General features: G+C 55.0%; 1 protein-coding gene across 6 annotated transcripts in view; it reads right to left on the bottom strand.

The window, feature by feature from the left end:
* Nucleotides 1–2,159: 2,159 nt before the first annotated feature.
* ATP2B3 (ATPase plasma membrane Ca2+ transporting 3) overlaps nucleotides 2,160–15,040 on the bottom strand; it is a 63,056-nt gene continuing 50,175 nt past the window's right edge. For 4 of the 6 annotated variants that reach the window (XM_078064873.1, XM_078064871.1, XM_078064872.1 and 1 more), the window contains one exon: nucleotides 2,160–4,962. In XM_078064873.1, the coding sequence (XP_077920999.1) occupies nucleotides 4,642–4,962 (321 nt within the window). In that variant the 3' untranslated portion in view covers nucleotides 2,160–4,641. The remainder of the gene's footprint in view (nucleotides 4,963–15,040) is intronic. The other 2 variants (XM_078064875.1, XM_078064874.1) reach the window with 1 other exon arrangement.

Below are 15,040 nucleotides of genomic sequence, written 5' to 3' on the forward strand. Positions count from 1 at the left end.
ACTGGTATCCTTCTAAGACGCAGTGATGGAATGTGCAGGGGAGAAGGCCACGGGACGACAGAGACGGGTGGTGCGGCTACCAGCCAAGGAAGGCCAAGGACGCCGGCCGCACCAGCAGCTGGAAGGGCCAAGGAAGGAGCGGCCCCTAGAGCCTTCGGAGGGAGCGCCGCCCTGCCGACACCTGGATTCCTGCCTTCCGGCCTCCGGAGCAAGAGGGAGGGGTAACTGTCTTATTTTAGCACCCCCCCACCAGTGTGGGGTACTTCATCAACTCCTACCGGGCATCCTCAGACTCCCAGGGAGCACCTCTGCTCCCGGGGTGCTGCTGGGTGGTGAAATGTTGGCCAAGCTTTGTGAAGGGGTGGGCGTTGTTACGCTTCCTGGCCGCAACTCATGTGGCTAAGTACCAATTTTTTTCCACAGGAACCTGTGTCATATCTGATAGCAGGAGTGGAAAAGAGTCTCCACAGGCAGAAATTAGCCATCTGGGGGGGAGGGCACCATCTCTCCATAAGGTGCCAGCTCTCTGGACATGGCGTTGGGCCCCATGTAGACTTGCTCAGCCTTAGGGTTCAAGGTGGACTCACACATCAATGAAGCGAGGGCTCTTGGCTATTTGTCTGCTGTTTTCTGTTATTTGTCTTTTTGCCTTTTTTAGAAGTATGGACTCTGGTGGTTGGAAGGGAACTTAGAAGCCATTTTCCTCCTTTCTTGGCAGCTTCCCTGGAAAAGGCATCCGCTGGCGTTGCCAAGTTTGAAAGGGTGATGTGTGGAGTGGAGAAATAGAAACACAGGGGACGGAGATGTGGGTAGTCTCGGCTCTGTCCCTGTGGTAGTCATTTGCAAGTTTTGGCCCAGAGCTCCCTCTGGGCTGCGGAGCACAGATGCCCCCCATGCAGGTGCTCAAAGACGCCCAGTGTGCGAAGGAACGGATAGGGGGATGACCCGGCGAGCAAGTGAATGACTGAAATAATGGGTTTTCTTTCCCCCGCTTTGGCTTAAAGAGGAAGTCTGTGATTACAACCCTTGTGCGCTGCTGGGGGCAAATTTAAAAATGGTGCAGCCGCTTTGGAAAACAGTTTGGCAGCTCCTCAAAAAATTAAACCTAGCATTACCAAATGACCTGGCTATCCCACTTCTGGATGTAGACCCAAGAAGACTGAAAGCAGGGACTCCAACAGATATTTGCACACCCATGTTCACAGCAGCATGATTCACAGCAGCCAAAAGGTAGACGCAACCCAAGTGTCCCCTGACGGATGAGTGGATAAAGAAAATATGGTCTAGCCATACAACGGAATGTTACTCAGCTTTAAAAAGGCAGGAACTTCTGACATAGGCTACACCACGCATGAAGCTCAAGGACATGAAGCTGAGTGCCATCAGCCAGTTACTGTATGACTGCACTTCGGCGGGTTTCTTAGAGCAATCAGACTCAGAGAGACAGAAAGGACGGCAGGCACCAGGGGCTGGGGGGCACGGGATGAGGAATTAGGGTCTAACGCGAACAGATTTCAGTTTGGGGAGATAAAAATGTTCTGGAGACAGACGGTGGGGATGACTGCACAGCACTGTGAAAGTACTTAATGTCATCGGACTGTTTGCTTAAAATTGGAGAGTGACTTTTATGTTGTATATATTTTGCCACAATAAAAAAAAAAAAGAGGGAGTCTGCATGCGTGCATTTGGGTTGGTGGCCCCTGCCTTCACCTTCCTTTGAGGATGCCGGCCTGGGCCTTCAGGCGAGGCCCCTCCAGGTCCAGACAGTTCGAGGACCAGCATGCAAACCTCTGCTAGCCCTTTCTTCCTTCCATAAGGATTGGACAGGTGGCTGCACACCCGGGGGGAGCTCGGCCATTCCTGGGGCTCTCAGCTTGGTTAAGTGGCTGAAGACACCTCCTTTTCATTCCAATTCATTCAGAATTCACCAACTAATAAATCACACATGTTACCCAGACTGGGACTGTAGGAGCCTTTCAATTTTTTTTTTTTTTAATACACAGAAATTTTGGTCTATTCTTTAAATTAGGAAATTCAACTACAGACTTTAAATTATTATGCATCTGGTCTTCCTCATTAAGATAATTTTTGTTCATCTTTATAACAGGCAGATAAAAATGTAAAACATATTTAATAACTGAACACAGTTGACCAAGCCATTCCGTATAATATGCTTTATAGAGGGGGCTTCCTCACAAGACAGGTCCCTCGGCCTGAAGACTGTACAGAAACCAGAGCGACAACCTGAGGTCACGGCGCCCCTTTCTGAACCCCACACCCCGAGGAAGGGCAGCAATGGACACACACAGTAGACAACTTCGTACGGCAGCAGTGAGGGTTTTTGTTTAATCTATACGGACCGTTTGTTCTACCAAGGTGTCTCTAACAGAGAATGAAAAGAAGCCCATGAGCAGAGCATATGCAGCTTACCTTCTTCAATTTGAAAGATTTCCAATTTTATTTCTAGTTTAAGAACACACAGACCCTCAACAAATTGAGTTGCCCTTTTTGTTGTTTAAACAAGGACATTAGGGAACAATTTACAAATGGGTAACATTCTCAATGTGCCCTTTGGAATAAAGGGATGGCTTTAAGTTATCTGTAGCTGGCATCTTAAGTGGGATTTTCTTGTCTAACTGGAATCCCTTCGCCCGAGACTTGACTACTCCTGCTCAGGGGTGACATGGCCCTCAGGGTAGCGGTAGGGACTGAGCATGTTTTGGATGTCGACCCAGATGCTCACAGAGGCAGGTGGGCTTGGGCGAGTCCCCTGCCAGTGGGGGTAGCACAGGGGACATGATGGGTGAGCCGGCCTTGCTGCTCACCCACACCTGCATTTCCATTCTGACCCGTGTCCCTCAGCTCCCAGCTGTCCCTCAGTGGCTCAGCCTCAGGCCCAAGTGATAGGCACATGTTCACGCTGCGGTCGGACTTCAACTGCCTCTCTGCAGAACGCGACAGATGAATTCAGAAGGTAAAGGAAACTCTGCTTTTGCTGCATTTCCCTCCCTGGTCAGCGTGCATTCAGGGGAAACTGAGGCTCGGCACAACGGGTGCCCATACGGCAAGGAGAGGTCCCCGAGGGAACCGTCTGGGGAGCCCAGGCCCAGCTCTCCCTCCTGCAGACAGGGTGCTCAGCCGGCGCGGCGAAGCTGACCTCCTCAGCCTCCCGGGCTCGTGACACAGAGCCACAGCTGTGACCGGAGCGACGGCGGCGAGGTGCCATCGCTCCCAGGGGCTTTGCTCCTGCGCCTGCTTCCCCCATGTCACCGTAGGTGGCTGCAGACACAAATCCATGCCTTTGTGGGTCATAGTTGTCCTTGAACGAGAAGCCCCGGGTCCGAAGAGTGCTTTGGCGGGTGGTGACTGAGACCTGGCCCCAGTCACTCGACAGACCCCTCAGCCCAACTTCTCGGTTGCGGTCACGTCAGCTCCTCTTCCTCCGCCACTTTCTGCCCGACCCTTGGTGGTCTCCCCACCCCCACCCCCACCTCCAGACCTGGCTCTCCTGGGGCTGCTCCCGGATTCTGGGTTTTTCCAAGGGGTCGGCGTGGCAGGGGGCGGCAGCGCTTCATGCTGTTGAAGTTGGGGCGTGGACAAAGAAAGCCCACCAGCCAGAATTCAGGACTTGGAGTTGAAACCGAAGGAAACTGAAAGCAAAACTCCCCTTTCCACCTACTGGAGGGGATCATTCTTATCAATACTTTGGTATTTTCCTTTTAAATAAAAAAATTCCATTGAAAGGTTTTTTGTTTTTTTTTTTTTTCCCTCTATAGGCAGGGGTCTCAAAGTGCAAAAGTTCTAATTCTAACCGCTCCGGCCTCGTGTCTCTCTCCCCGACCTTCTCAGGAATCTCCACAGCAACATTCCCAGGAACTGTGTAGGGAGGAGGACCGGGATGGAGAACGGAGGCTGGGCAGAAGGTGGGGGGCAGCGGTGGGGGGGCCGGCAAGCAACCAAAAAGATATTCTTGCAGTCTCGTTCCCTGAAAAAAAAACCTGCCACAATAAGTAATGAAATTTCAAAATGAAAACACCTGATAAGAGGAATGGAAATATCATGCTGATAAATAGCTCCTTATTCTTTAAATACGCATCTGGTCATATATGTACGTATATGTCTATACGCACACGCATATCTATGCACACACGCACACACATACAGACCGCACATGTGTCCTGGGGGAGGGGCGCTTGGTGGCGCAGGTACATTTGCAGGCGGCTCCCAGCGACAGGCTGTCCGGGCGGGGCATCCTTCCGGGCCCTGCAGAGCCACGGTCATCTTTTTTCCTTCTGTATGAACCTATTGGTCCCACTGCTCTCCGGCAGGTGCAGGGAAACGCCCAATCAGCTGCAAGCAGCCCCCCGCCCCACCGCACAGCCCAAACAGCGAACGTCCGGAGGAACTGTAGTGTTCATTAAAAAAATGCTTCGATAGAAAAAAGGGAAACACGGCTCTTCTCACGCTCTAGTTTCTCCCTCCTCCTCCTCAGTCCCAGATAAGAAGCCTTGGATGGAGTGGCTCCTTGCTAGTGCCGTGCGAGCACCATCTTCAGCCGCCTTGGCCATGCTCTCCTTGCAGGCCTGTGCCATCCGGCCGAGTGCGCGTGTGTGCGGTGTGCGTGTGCCCAGAGCCCTTCCCTTAGAGGGACGTCTCCACGCTGTGGAGCGGGCTCCCGGGTCTGGAAGAAAACACTGACGAGGTAGCTGACTTGGTGCCGTGCGTGGTCAGGTAGATACCGCTGTCTATGGCGTTGTTGTTCTGGTTGGGGGACGGGGGTGGGGGGGCCCGCAGGCGCTCCTCGTTCTCATCCACGTCCGTGTCATCGATGAGTGGGATGTTGTGGGTGTAGTCATTGATCAGAAACTCGGGCGTTGCCATGAAGTTATGAATGGAGGTCTTGGATTCCGGTTTCTCCAGGCCTTCATAGAGCGAGCTACGGAATGCTTTCACCACCCGGATCTGGAGCGAGAGATGGAAGGACAGGGGCCCAAGGTGGGAGGAGGGAGGGAGGGAGGGAGAAAGGAAGGAAGGGAGGAAGAAGGGAAGGAAGGAAGCCAGGAAGGAAGGAAAGAAGGAGGGAAGGAGATAGTCAATGGCTGGCTGGTGCTGGCAAGTTCCACCCACATCAACAGCACCAGGTTACTGCGTGACAAACGTTCGTCCATCGGAATGGAGCAACCGGGACAGCTCTGCCGGGTTGCGCTAAGGGTTTTCAGGATTGGGTCTGTGTCTCATCAACTGGGCCCTCTGCCAAATCTGAATTCCAATTTGATAGAACAGAAAGATGATTCCAAAAAGGGAGAATGCTAGAGAGGGGACTCTCCGCTTCCTCTTACCACGAAGTCTGCATAACTTTCTGACAAGAGAAAGTCCCCAGCCTATGGGCACATTGCCGGCCTTTCTCAAGTGGGTCTCCCTCCCTGGCTTCTCTATAGACCTTGTCTCTGTCCCACCAGCTCTCGTGCCTGTAACCAGCACCTGCCATGCCCAGACCCACATGGCCATCAGTCTTCCTGCTGCGAAGTCCAGTGGCGACTTTTGTGTCTCCATCTTATTTGATTTCTCAGGGGCACCCAACACAGCTGACTGTCCCTCTTTCTGGAAACTCCTCCTGGCTTCCCTGACATCGCCACTGCCTGGCCCTCCTCCTCCCTGGCCCTGTCTCCTGCACTTCTCCTTCCTCTGGCCCACGGTGCCCCAGAACCCTGGCCTGGCACTGGTCCTCCTCCTCTCTGTTCGTACGCCCAGGCCCACCTCCTAGCCCTGACCGCCACCTTGGGGCTCATCTGGCTGTAATCGGGGGCCTGAGAGCTGGCCACTCTCCCATCTGGAGGCATCCAACACTGAAAATGGCCCCGCTTTTGATTTGCACCCAGTAAGCCTGTCCTGCTCGGATGCCCTGCTCCAAGGCGATGGTTCCTCTCGCCTCCTGCAGGCCCCCTGGCCCGCAGCTCGGTGCCTCTGATCGGTTGGCATTTCCCTTCGCGGACCCTTTTGCCTTCGTGTCTCCTGCCATCACAGGCTTTTTGCCCCTCCAGCCTTTCGCACCCTGCACTCTCCTCCTCCTCCTCTTCAGTTTCCAAGCCAGATGACTTCTTTTGGTCAGTGGAATCTGCCATATCCTTCCTCTACTCAGGCTTTTCTAGATCTTGTTCCCCGGCTGCTCCACTGGCATTGGCAGACCTCAGGGAAGAGCTTCCCACAGTGCCCTGATCCCCGGCTATGGTGGCCCTTGGCCCCAGCCGAGCTCAGGCACCCTCTGACCCCCATACCTCCTGCAGGATCTTGCTCCCAGAACTAGCCCCTTGGTCTCTTTGATCCCACCTTCACTTACACGAGTGCTCAAATGTCATCAGGTTTATGAGCCACAGAGCTGCTGCCTCACTTTGTTCCCTCCCTGGTCCCCTACCACCTGGGCTCCCTCTTGGTTCTAGAAGCTCGAGTCCATGGGAAGGCCTCTGCTGGGCCCCCTTATGAGCCAGCTGGCCTTGTGCTGAGATGGGGAAGTCAGCTCTTCCCTATGTGAGTGGGTGGACATAGCATCAGTTCTAAAGTCATTTCCAGGTCAAAGCTTCTAGGACTTGGTTTTCTTGGTTTAGACTGGGTGTTGGCAAACTGTGGCCCAAGGGCTAACACTGGCCCTCAGCTTGGTTTTATAAATAAAGTTTTATTGCCACACAGCCACGCCCATTCATTTCTGCTTCGTCTATGCCTGTCTTCAAGGTGCCGGGGCAGAGTTGGGTAGTTGTGACAGAGACCTGGCCTGCAAAGCTAAAAATAATTACTCTAAGGTCCTTTATAGGAGAAGTTTGCTGTCCCCTAGTTTAGACCATGAATCACACTGCTGACAATGAGTCCTTTTCGACCCTCCAGGGTCTGGAACCCCGGGACAGTCAGTGCGTGGCCAAGCACAGTGCTCGTAAATCAGTTTAAGCCAGGTGAACCTCACAGCCGCTCGAGTGCAAAAACAGTCGGCCAAAGAGCTCCGTAAAATTGGAATTCCCTAACTCCAAATCTTAAATCTGGCTAGGATTTTCTCTGAATTTGGTGAAGTCACGTCTTATGGATTACAGATGGCCAACTATTTGCCCTCAGTTCCTTGACTCCCCCAGACTGGCTCCTGAGAAAGGGGTAACCCAGAAATTGAGGGGAGAATCATTTGATATTTTTAACGAAAAGAAATAGAAATCACTTTTTGTAGTCATTGAAGATGTGGCCTCATTCTTTGGGCCTTTTCTGGTGCCAGAACTGGGGGGGAGGTACTGGGACAAGTCACAGAAAGGAAAGTAAGCTGGACCCTGCAGCCCTTGACCCTAGGCGCCTTCGTGGTAAGTTTGGCAGCAATGATCTGATGACCCTGGCTACACCCTTTCCTCTGGCTGAGCTGGTCCCCTCACTTGGACCTGGGTCACATGATCAGGTCAGACCCCTGCTGAAACCCACCTTCGGGTCTCCCTGTGCCTGGCTGAACTCCAAAGTCTTTGCCCAAAAAGGGCAGCCAGCCCTTCTTCTCCAGCTTCTGCAGCTCTGGAACTTTCCTTCAGGGTGCTTGCTCCTCCCAAGTATAATCAGACTTACTTTAATGACTGTCTTGTCACTGGTCTGGTTTGCTGCCTATCGACGGAGCGTGGCACAGATAGTCGCTCAATCACCAATGGGGCGGGGGGGGGGGGGGCGGGCTGCTCACGCACACATGCGATTTTGGGCTCTAAGCTAGGCTTGTGTCATCCCTAGTTTCTTCCACGTCCCAATTCCCCGCATTCAAACCTTGGGCTGTTAACAAACTGCTTGGTATTGGTGTCATGATGGGGTGTTTTCAGGCCACCCGACACTGAAGAGCACAGCGACTTCCTGGGACACGGGTTTGGTGAGAACCGGCAAACGTTTCGAGAAGAGAGGCCTGCTCTAGAGAGCCGAGCTCATGCACGGGGGCTTCAGAACATCCCCACGGCAGAGTTCAGTGTGTCCCAGCAAAAGAGTGACCAAGGCTGAGCGGAAACAGTGCCCTTCTCCATCTCTGCCACTCCCCAAGGGACCTTGCCACCCTCAAGGCTGTCAGTGTCACTGAAAGCCCACAGACTCCAGGGACACCATATAAAGGGTATATATATATATATATATATATACACACACCCCCACCTATGTCTGCAGCCTGCATGCACTCCTTCCCAGCATGCACTGCTGCTCCCTCACCTCCCCTTGGATGGCTGAAGGGTTTATCAAACTGAAGGAGGCTGAGGGTCAGCCCTGGTCTTCCGGTCCTAGTGCAGGGCTCTGGCCAAACCACAGAGGCACCTCGATCCCCGACCCCAGTGCCCTGCATCAGCATGTGCCCCAGCCCCTAATTCCCCAACCTCTTCTCAGCAGAGCCCTCTCTACCTCCATGGCTGCTGCCGTATCTGCCAGGGCCCTGGAGGCCCCTGGGACTCACAGCCTGACTGCCTGGTCTCTTGATCCTCCCTGGCTCCCACCTCTGTGGCTGACATCTCTGGGGTCCCTCGCAGCCTCCCTCCTCTCTGATTATTGAATCAGGCCCGGCCCTCCCCAACCTAGCTGGTGGGGACGCCAAACATTCTAGCAGGTGAAGGAGCTGCCCTGGGTCCACTCTGTGCAGTGTGGGAACTCACCGAACTGAACCCCTGCCCCCCAAAAGTCCATTTTACCGTGGGATAACTTAAAAGTAAAAGAAAGACATGAAAAGCACTTTCCAATAAAGCTGCCTCCTAGCGTTGTAGCCAGGGTGTCTGGGAAGGCCGAGGAGGATCAGGTCAGGCTGGGGCCGGAGGGCTCTCCCATAGCTTCCTGTCTCGCCCCAAGTGAGGCCGGCTGTGCCCCCCATTTCCTGATGTCCGAGAGGCAGCCCTGCTGGTTCCCGCACTGCCTGGGTGCCCCACCCTGGCCTCTGCACCCACTCAAGGATGTTGCCCCCCCTCCCTTGCCTAGCCTACGCATTTGTCTTGTCTTACAAGAGACTCGCTCTTGGGGCCACAGTCCCCTCTAGCTGCTGTCGATGGCCGGTTCTTTCCTGACCCCCTGCTCCCCAGGGACCTCCCCAGCTGGGCACTCACTGCTCCCCACGCCACACCCCTGATTCCTGGCTGTAGACAGGTCTCCAGGTTCTCTGTCCTCTCACATCCGCTCACATCCGAGGGCCCCAGGGCTCATCTTTCGACCTTTTCTCTTCTTCATCTACACCCACACGTTTCCCAGCTGCTCTTATCTGCTGTGGTCCTAAATACCATCTGTCTGCTGACGAGTCCAACACCTCTATCTCCAGACCCGGGGCTCTGTCTGCCACTTTAACTTCACCCCCACCCTACGCCTCCTCCCCGGTCTCACAGCGGCTGCCCTTTACCTCTGCTGTCCAGTCTCTGCAGGGCAGCCCAAGCAGTCCTTTCAAACAAAAGCCAGAGCATGTCACAGCCTCCACTGGTCTAAACCCTTCAATAGCCGCGTCTCCCGCAAAGTCAGGGCCCGCCTCAGGCCATTTTCTTTCTCAAACTTCTTTACTGTCTCCAGCCTCAGCTTCCTGGCTTTTCCCGAATACTGGCACACTCCTGCCTCAGGGCCTTTGCACAAGCCGTTCCCTCTGCTGGGAAGGCTCTTCCCCAGTGAACCTCATGGCCCCCCCTCACCTTTTCTGTTTACAGTCTCAGCCCCCCCCCGTCTCCCTCAGCAACCCTGCGCCTCTTCTTCATTTTCTTCCCAGCATGGCTCACCTTCAATTCACCCCACCCCTGCCATTTTTCTCTCCTCTGTCTCCTTTCCATAGGCCCCTGAAGACTGGGGTCTGTCTGATTCGCTGACCTCCCCAGCTCCCAGCACCCAGCATAGTGCCTGCACCCAGCAAGGGCTCAGTGGGCGGCTGCCGAAAGTACCTCTAGTCAGCTAGCTTGAGGCTCCCTCAGCAACATTACACCTGCCCTTTCCCCTGTCTAGACTGTTCTTCTGCCAGATTGTCCCATGCTAGCTTTTTCTCTTTATTCAGAACTCGGCTCACATATCCATCCTTCGAGAGGCCGTCTCAGACAACCTTTACCCAAGATAGCACCCCCAACATTTCTCTTACTCTGCTTTCTTCTCCTCTGAGGCTTGTGACCATCTACACTTAACATGAGCTTACTTCTCTGTTCTTTGCTGTCCGCCGTCTGCTCCCACAGGTAAGCGCTGGCCTGCCTTCACCGGAGCCCTGAGCTTCGAAGCCTCACCCACCCTGTCCGCCCTGACGGAGCAGAGGGGCTGAAGGTCACGGCTGAAAGTGGATGTGCTCCACTTTTGTTCTGACCTCCAATCGCTCAAGTTCGCAGTGCAGATGTGATGGGGGTGGGGAGGGGATGTAAACACCGGGAGGCAAGGGAAGGACAGAGGGAACACCCACCCAAGTAAAGAAACGCAAAAAGGGAATGAAAAGAGAAGAGAAGAGAAAAAGCAAAGCAAAGGCTTCCGAACAATGATGACAACAGTAACCACAGAAACTGGCCTTTTCTCCTCTGTACCGCGGGACAAGCAGGCTGTGGATGGGGAGGGGTCGTCACGCTTTCCGCCCTCTGCTTCTGTCTCACTGCTGCTCCCTCAAAGCCCCCTCATGCTTTGATGGGCATGCCTGTCTCTGTGCCAGCCACTAATCCAGAATCTTCTGCGGGAGGGAGGGGACTTTCGGCTCTCCTGGCATTCGGGCTTTGGGTTTACAGCAAATTCTGAACATAGCAGCTGGGGAGAGCCAGGGGAACTGCTTTCCAGGAACTTTGGGGTTCCCAGGTCCCAAACCGTCCCTGTAGGCATGAGGGTGGATCAGGGCTTGAAGGCGACACAAAGAGGTGTGGGGTGACTTACCCACAATCAAAGAGGAAGGTTCCCTTTCCTCACCATGGAATTAGGAAATGTGAAAATGCAACTCCAGAGCTGGCCCCTTTCACTGAGGGAGGGCTCGAACCCCAAACCAACTAAAGACAGGGCTCCGTGCATGTTGGCAAGTCAAAAATGCTAACGGTTGGCAAGTTCTGTGAAGATTACCTCCCATCCTGTGTGCATGCATCTGTGCCCAGGACTGGGAGAGTCCAGACTCACGCTGCTGATGTCAACAAGCTGTTGCACTGAGCTGACCCAGGCATGGGGTGAGTCCTGGGCCTTTCAGGTGGTCGGCCTTGCTTTTCATCCTGGCCATGTCCAGCTGCAGGGCCTCGAATAAGTCTTGAGCTTCCTGGGCTCTGGCTCCCAGCCCTGGGAGTCAGCCTGGAGGTGCCTACTGGGGGAGGGCTCGGAGCAGGGGTTCTGGGGTCTGCCTTAGGCTGCGAGCTAGCATGTGCTTTAGGAATTGGCTGGACGGTCCTTCCCTGTGGTAGGGCCCATGGTTGCAGGAAGGCTCGGGCCGGGCCGGGCTGATACTATTCCTAATGTGGAAACAAAGCTGTCAAATAGCTGAGAAGAAATGCCAGCACACTGTTCGCAGAAACCCAAGTGGAGAGACTTGGCTTGAAATCAACGAACTTCCTGAGAAAGGCGCTTTCACTTTGCAAGGCTCCTTCCTCCGCGGGCTTGGCTTAATCATGGGAGCTGCTGCCCTGCAAGTGTGTGATGAGCTTGTTTCCCCAGGCTCCAGGAGGGTGTGTCCAAGGAAATCGTTGGGGCTTACCTGGCATCGGCTTTGCCAAGTTGGATGGAAGGCTTTCACGTTGGCAATTAAAATAGAGCAACTGCTGCGATCTGTTTCTGGCATGGTCAGTCAGAACTAAACAGCCCTGAGGGAGCCTCTCTGGCCACATCTGACCAGATTTGCTGCCCGCCCCTGCCCGCCGCCTGGCTGGGTTAGGAGCCCTCTCTGTTTGAGTACGGAGGCCCAGCGCTGCTGCCTGATGAGATGGGGGAGCCATCGGGGCACGCTGGTGGGGAGCAGGCTTTGGAAGTGTGGGTGGGGAGGGGGCGCTGGGGCGGGTCTGTGTGTCTCCGCTCACCCCCGGGGGCAGCCATCTATCTGGCACCCAGCTTGCTGCTTGGGAGTAAACCTGCGTGCACACAATACCCCATCTCTGGCCACACCTTTGGATCCTCGCGCCCAGCCTGGGGAGTGGGGCCAAACGTGGGTGAGAGTGCGACTGGGGCCAGGGGCAGGGCTAACTGGCATAGCAGCGGTGGAGCGGGGTGGGGGGGATAGGATTGCGCTCCGTTCGTTTCCATCAGACGGAGAGTGCTGATTAATCGAGCCACTCACAGGGGCTGCTCTCCGGGCGATGGCAGCCGTGAAGGGCAGGAGCGACACCCCAGCTGAGAATGTAAAGGCTGAGTGAACCATTCTGGGGCTGCAAGGTCATTGTGTGTGGCCAGAGGAGTGGGTGCTGTGTGGGGCTCCCAAATCCAGAAGCAGCAGACATGTGGGTGCGGGAAGCCTGGGGGGTCAGGTTGGCTGGAAAGGGTAGGTGGGTGTGAGTGGGGGTGTGCTGAGCCCCAAAGACCTCTCATCTCTAACCCTCCCTGGTCACCCCTCCAGGGAGCTCTCCTCTCCCTCCTGCCCCGAGGATATCCTCCGGCCACCTCTTGGCATTGGTACTACGTGCTGGAACCTACGTTGGTGAGCGACGTCACCCATCCCTCTGGCCCTGAGGCTCCTTGTATGCACCCTGCACGGGGCCTTCCACCCGGAGAGAATGTCAGGCATTCTCGGCGGAAGGGATGTCAGATCAGAGGCCCTGGCGTGCTGGAGAGACTTGTTCCAGCATGGGGGTTAGGGCCAGACTGGCTGGACCGTGGGGAAAGAGGACAGGAACCTTCTCATAAGAGCTGGGGTTTTCCTTAGGAAAACCTCGTGGCCTGTAACCATTGCACCCTCTACGATGCGGCCTCTCGGCTAGGCTTAGAGCTCTGTTGTGATCTGCACCTTGCCTTCCTTCTGGTAAGTTCCAAGAGAGGGTGAGAGCCTTCTTCTGCTTTGTACAATGAGGGTGCTGGGCTTAATGATTTCTCTAGGTCCTCACAGCTTGGACCGGGGGGCCAGTCCAGAGTTCCAAACAAATCTGCCCCACAGTGGTTTTGGTTGGTGGCTTCCAGAAGCAGGCATGTCCCCTGGTGTTGCCCGGTCCTCCAACCAGCACCTTCCTCCACAGTTCGGGAGGTTCCTTTCTGAGGTGGGTCCTTGCTACCACACCAGCAGACAGAAGGCGCTCAGCTCTCACTGGGCTCCTGTCACCTGTTCCTCACCCAGCACCATGGGGGTGTGGATGGGACAGTGGCCCCCCTTTTTTTTGGCCAGGCACTAGTTCTATCCCCCTGGAGTAGCTCGTGACCAGCGGAAGGGGTGGAATCTCTCAAACTGGCCAAAGTGGGAAGTGGGGTGACAGATGGCTGCAGAAGGAAGGAAGGTGCTAGGAAGAGAGGAGAGAAAGAGGCTACTGCCAGGGAGAAAGCCCAAGGAATCCAAAAGGAACCAAGAGACAGCAGGCCTCACCAGGTTCCCAGAGGGGAGGCCCGGGCTGGCCCTGGAGGGGAGAAGGCCCGAGGGGCGTGAGGAGTGGGCGCTCTGCCAGCTGCCTCGCCCCGCTCAAGTCAACAGACAGATGGACAGACAGACAGGAAGTGCAGCGAGAGATGGCAAAGAAACACGTGGAAAAAGTCAAGGGAGAGGGAGGGACGGGGCAGGGCAGACCCACGCCCCCTCTTGTCCCTTCGTTTCCAGGACGGAAGGTGCTGCTGCCTCGGCCGGGCCCTAGCTGAGGCGCTCCTGGGAGGCCGCGTACCATTTCTGTCCTCAACTGACTGTAGCTGAGCGTCCTGCAGACCTCTCTGGGTGGTGGTGGCAAGACCCTTCTGAGGCGAGGCCGGGGCTTTCCAGCCGATCTGTGATGGCTGACGGTCAGTATTTGTGGCCCAGGTGGGGAGGCCCAGTGAGTGTGCAAGGGAGCTGGAGGTGTGTGTGGCCTGTGGTTTGGGGAAGGGGTGTGTGTGTGTGTGTGTGTGTGCGCGTGTGCACATGTACATGCTGTTTCCGAAGGGGACAAGGTGGTCCAGCAGGGACTGGTGCGGCCCACATCCCTTCCTTAAAGGGCAGAGTGGCCTGAAACGACAGTGTAAGCAAGAGGAGGGATGCTCCCCACTGGGGACCTCTCACCAGTTCCTAAAAAAAGAAAAAGAAAAAAAAAGACGAAGAAAAATTAAAAAAAGAGGGTGGGGGAGAAGACAAGACAAAAGAAAAAAGGGAAAGAGAAGAAATCAAGAAAAAAGAAAATCCGAGTCTGGTGAGGGAAAAAGGCATAGTTAACGGCTCCCGTCTGTGGGGAAGTGATGTGTTCACGGAGGTGAGAGTTGCCGGGTTTCACTGGAAGGAAAGGAAAGAGGTAGCATCGAACCAACCCAGCAAGGGCTCTGGGCTCATACTTGAAGGTTTACTGTTTGGTCTTTGAAATCTCGAGTTTGTTACAAGAAGCAGGAGGTGCTGGGAGGGAGCAGGGCCCACACCGTTTCCTGCGTTCTCGCTCGTTAGGGAAACCATGGGGTGGCGGGTTCAGGGCTCTAGTAGCTTTCCTTTTGTTTTTGTAAAAAGATGTGAGCAATCATGGAAGTTTCTACCTCTTTTAGGACAGCCCTTGGGTTCTCTTTAAAATGTGACCAACATGGCGGGAAGTTTTCATTGGAACATATAGAAGGGAATGTACTTCTCCCAGCTTCTCAGAGGAAGGAAGAGAGAGAATGTGGACCGGATCAGGCTAAGACCTTCCAATCCTGAGGCCTGTTCAGAAAAGAGCAAAGGAGCTTTGGGAACAAGTGGAAACGTGGCAGAGTGCAGGCTCCGGGTGTGAGGGGGACTCCAGTTCGAGGCACACCTCGGACCCCTCTAATACCGTGGGCTCAGGGCAAAGGCCCATGGGGCAGGTAGCCCCTGAGCAGAAGCAACTGGCCACCACCGAGCCCACCTGGGGACGTGTGACCGTGGCTTCCCGAAGCCTACATCCGGTCTCCTGCCTCTGGAGACCACCTCCAGGGGAGTTCTGGAAGGTGCCACTTCGTCCCAAGTAGGCGGCCTGGATTATTCTGCTGTGAATGATGCCGG

Source organism: Halichoerus grypus, chromosome X (genome assembly GCF_964656455.1).
Source record: "Halichoerus grypus chromosome X, mHalGry1.hap1.1, whole genome shotgun sequence".
Taxonomy (NCBI): domain Eukaryota; kingdom Metazoa; phylum Chordata; class Mammalia; order Carnivora; family Phocidae; genus Halichoerus; species Halichoerus grypus.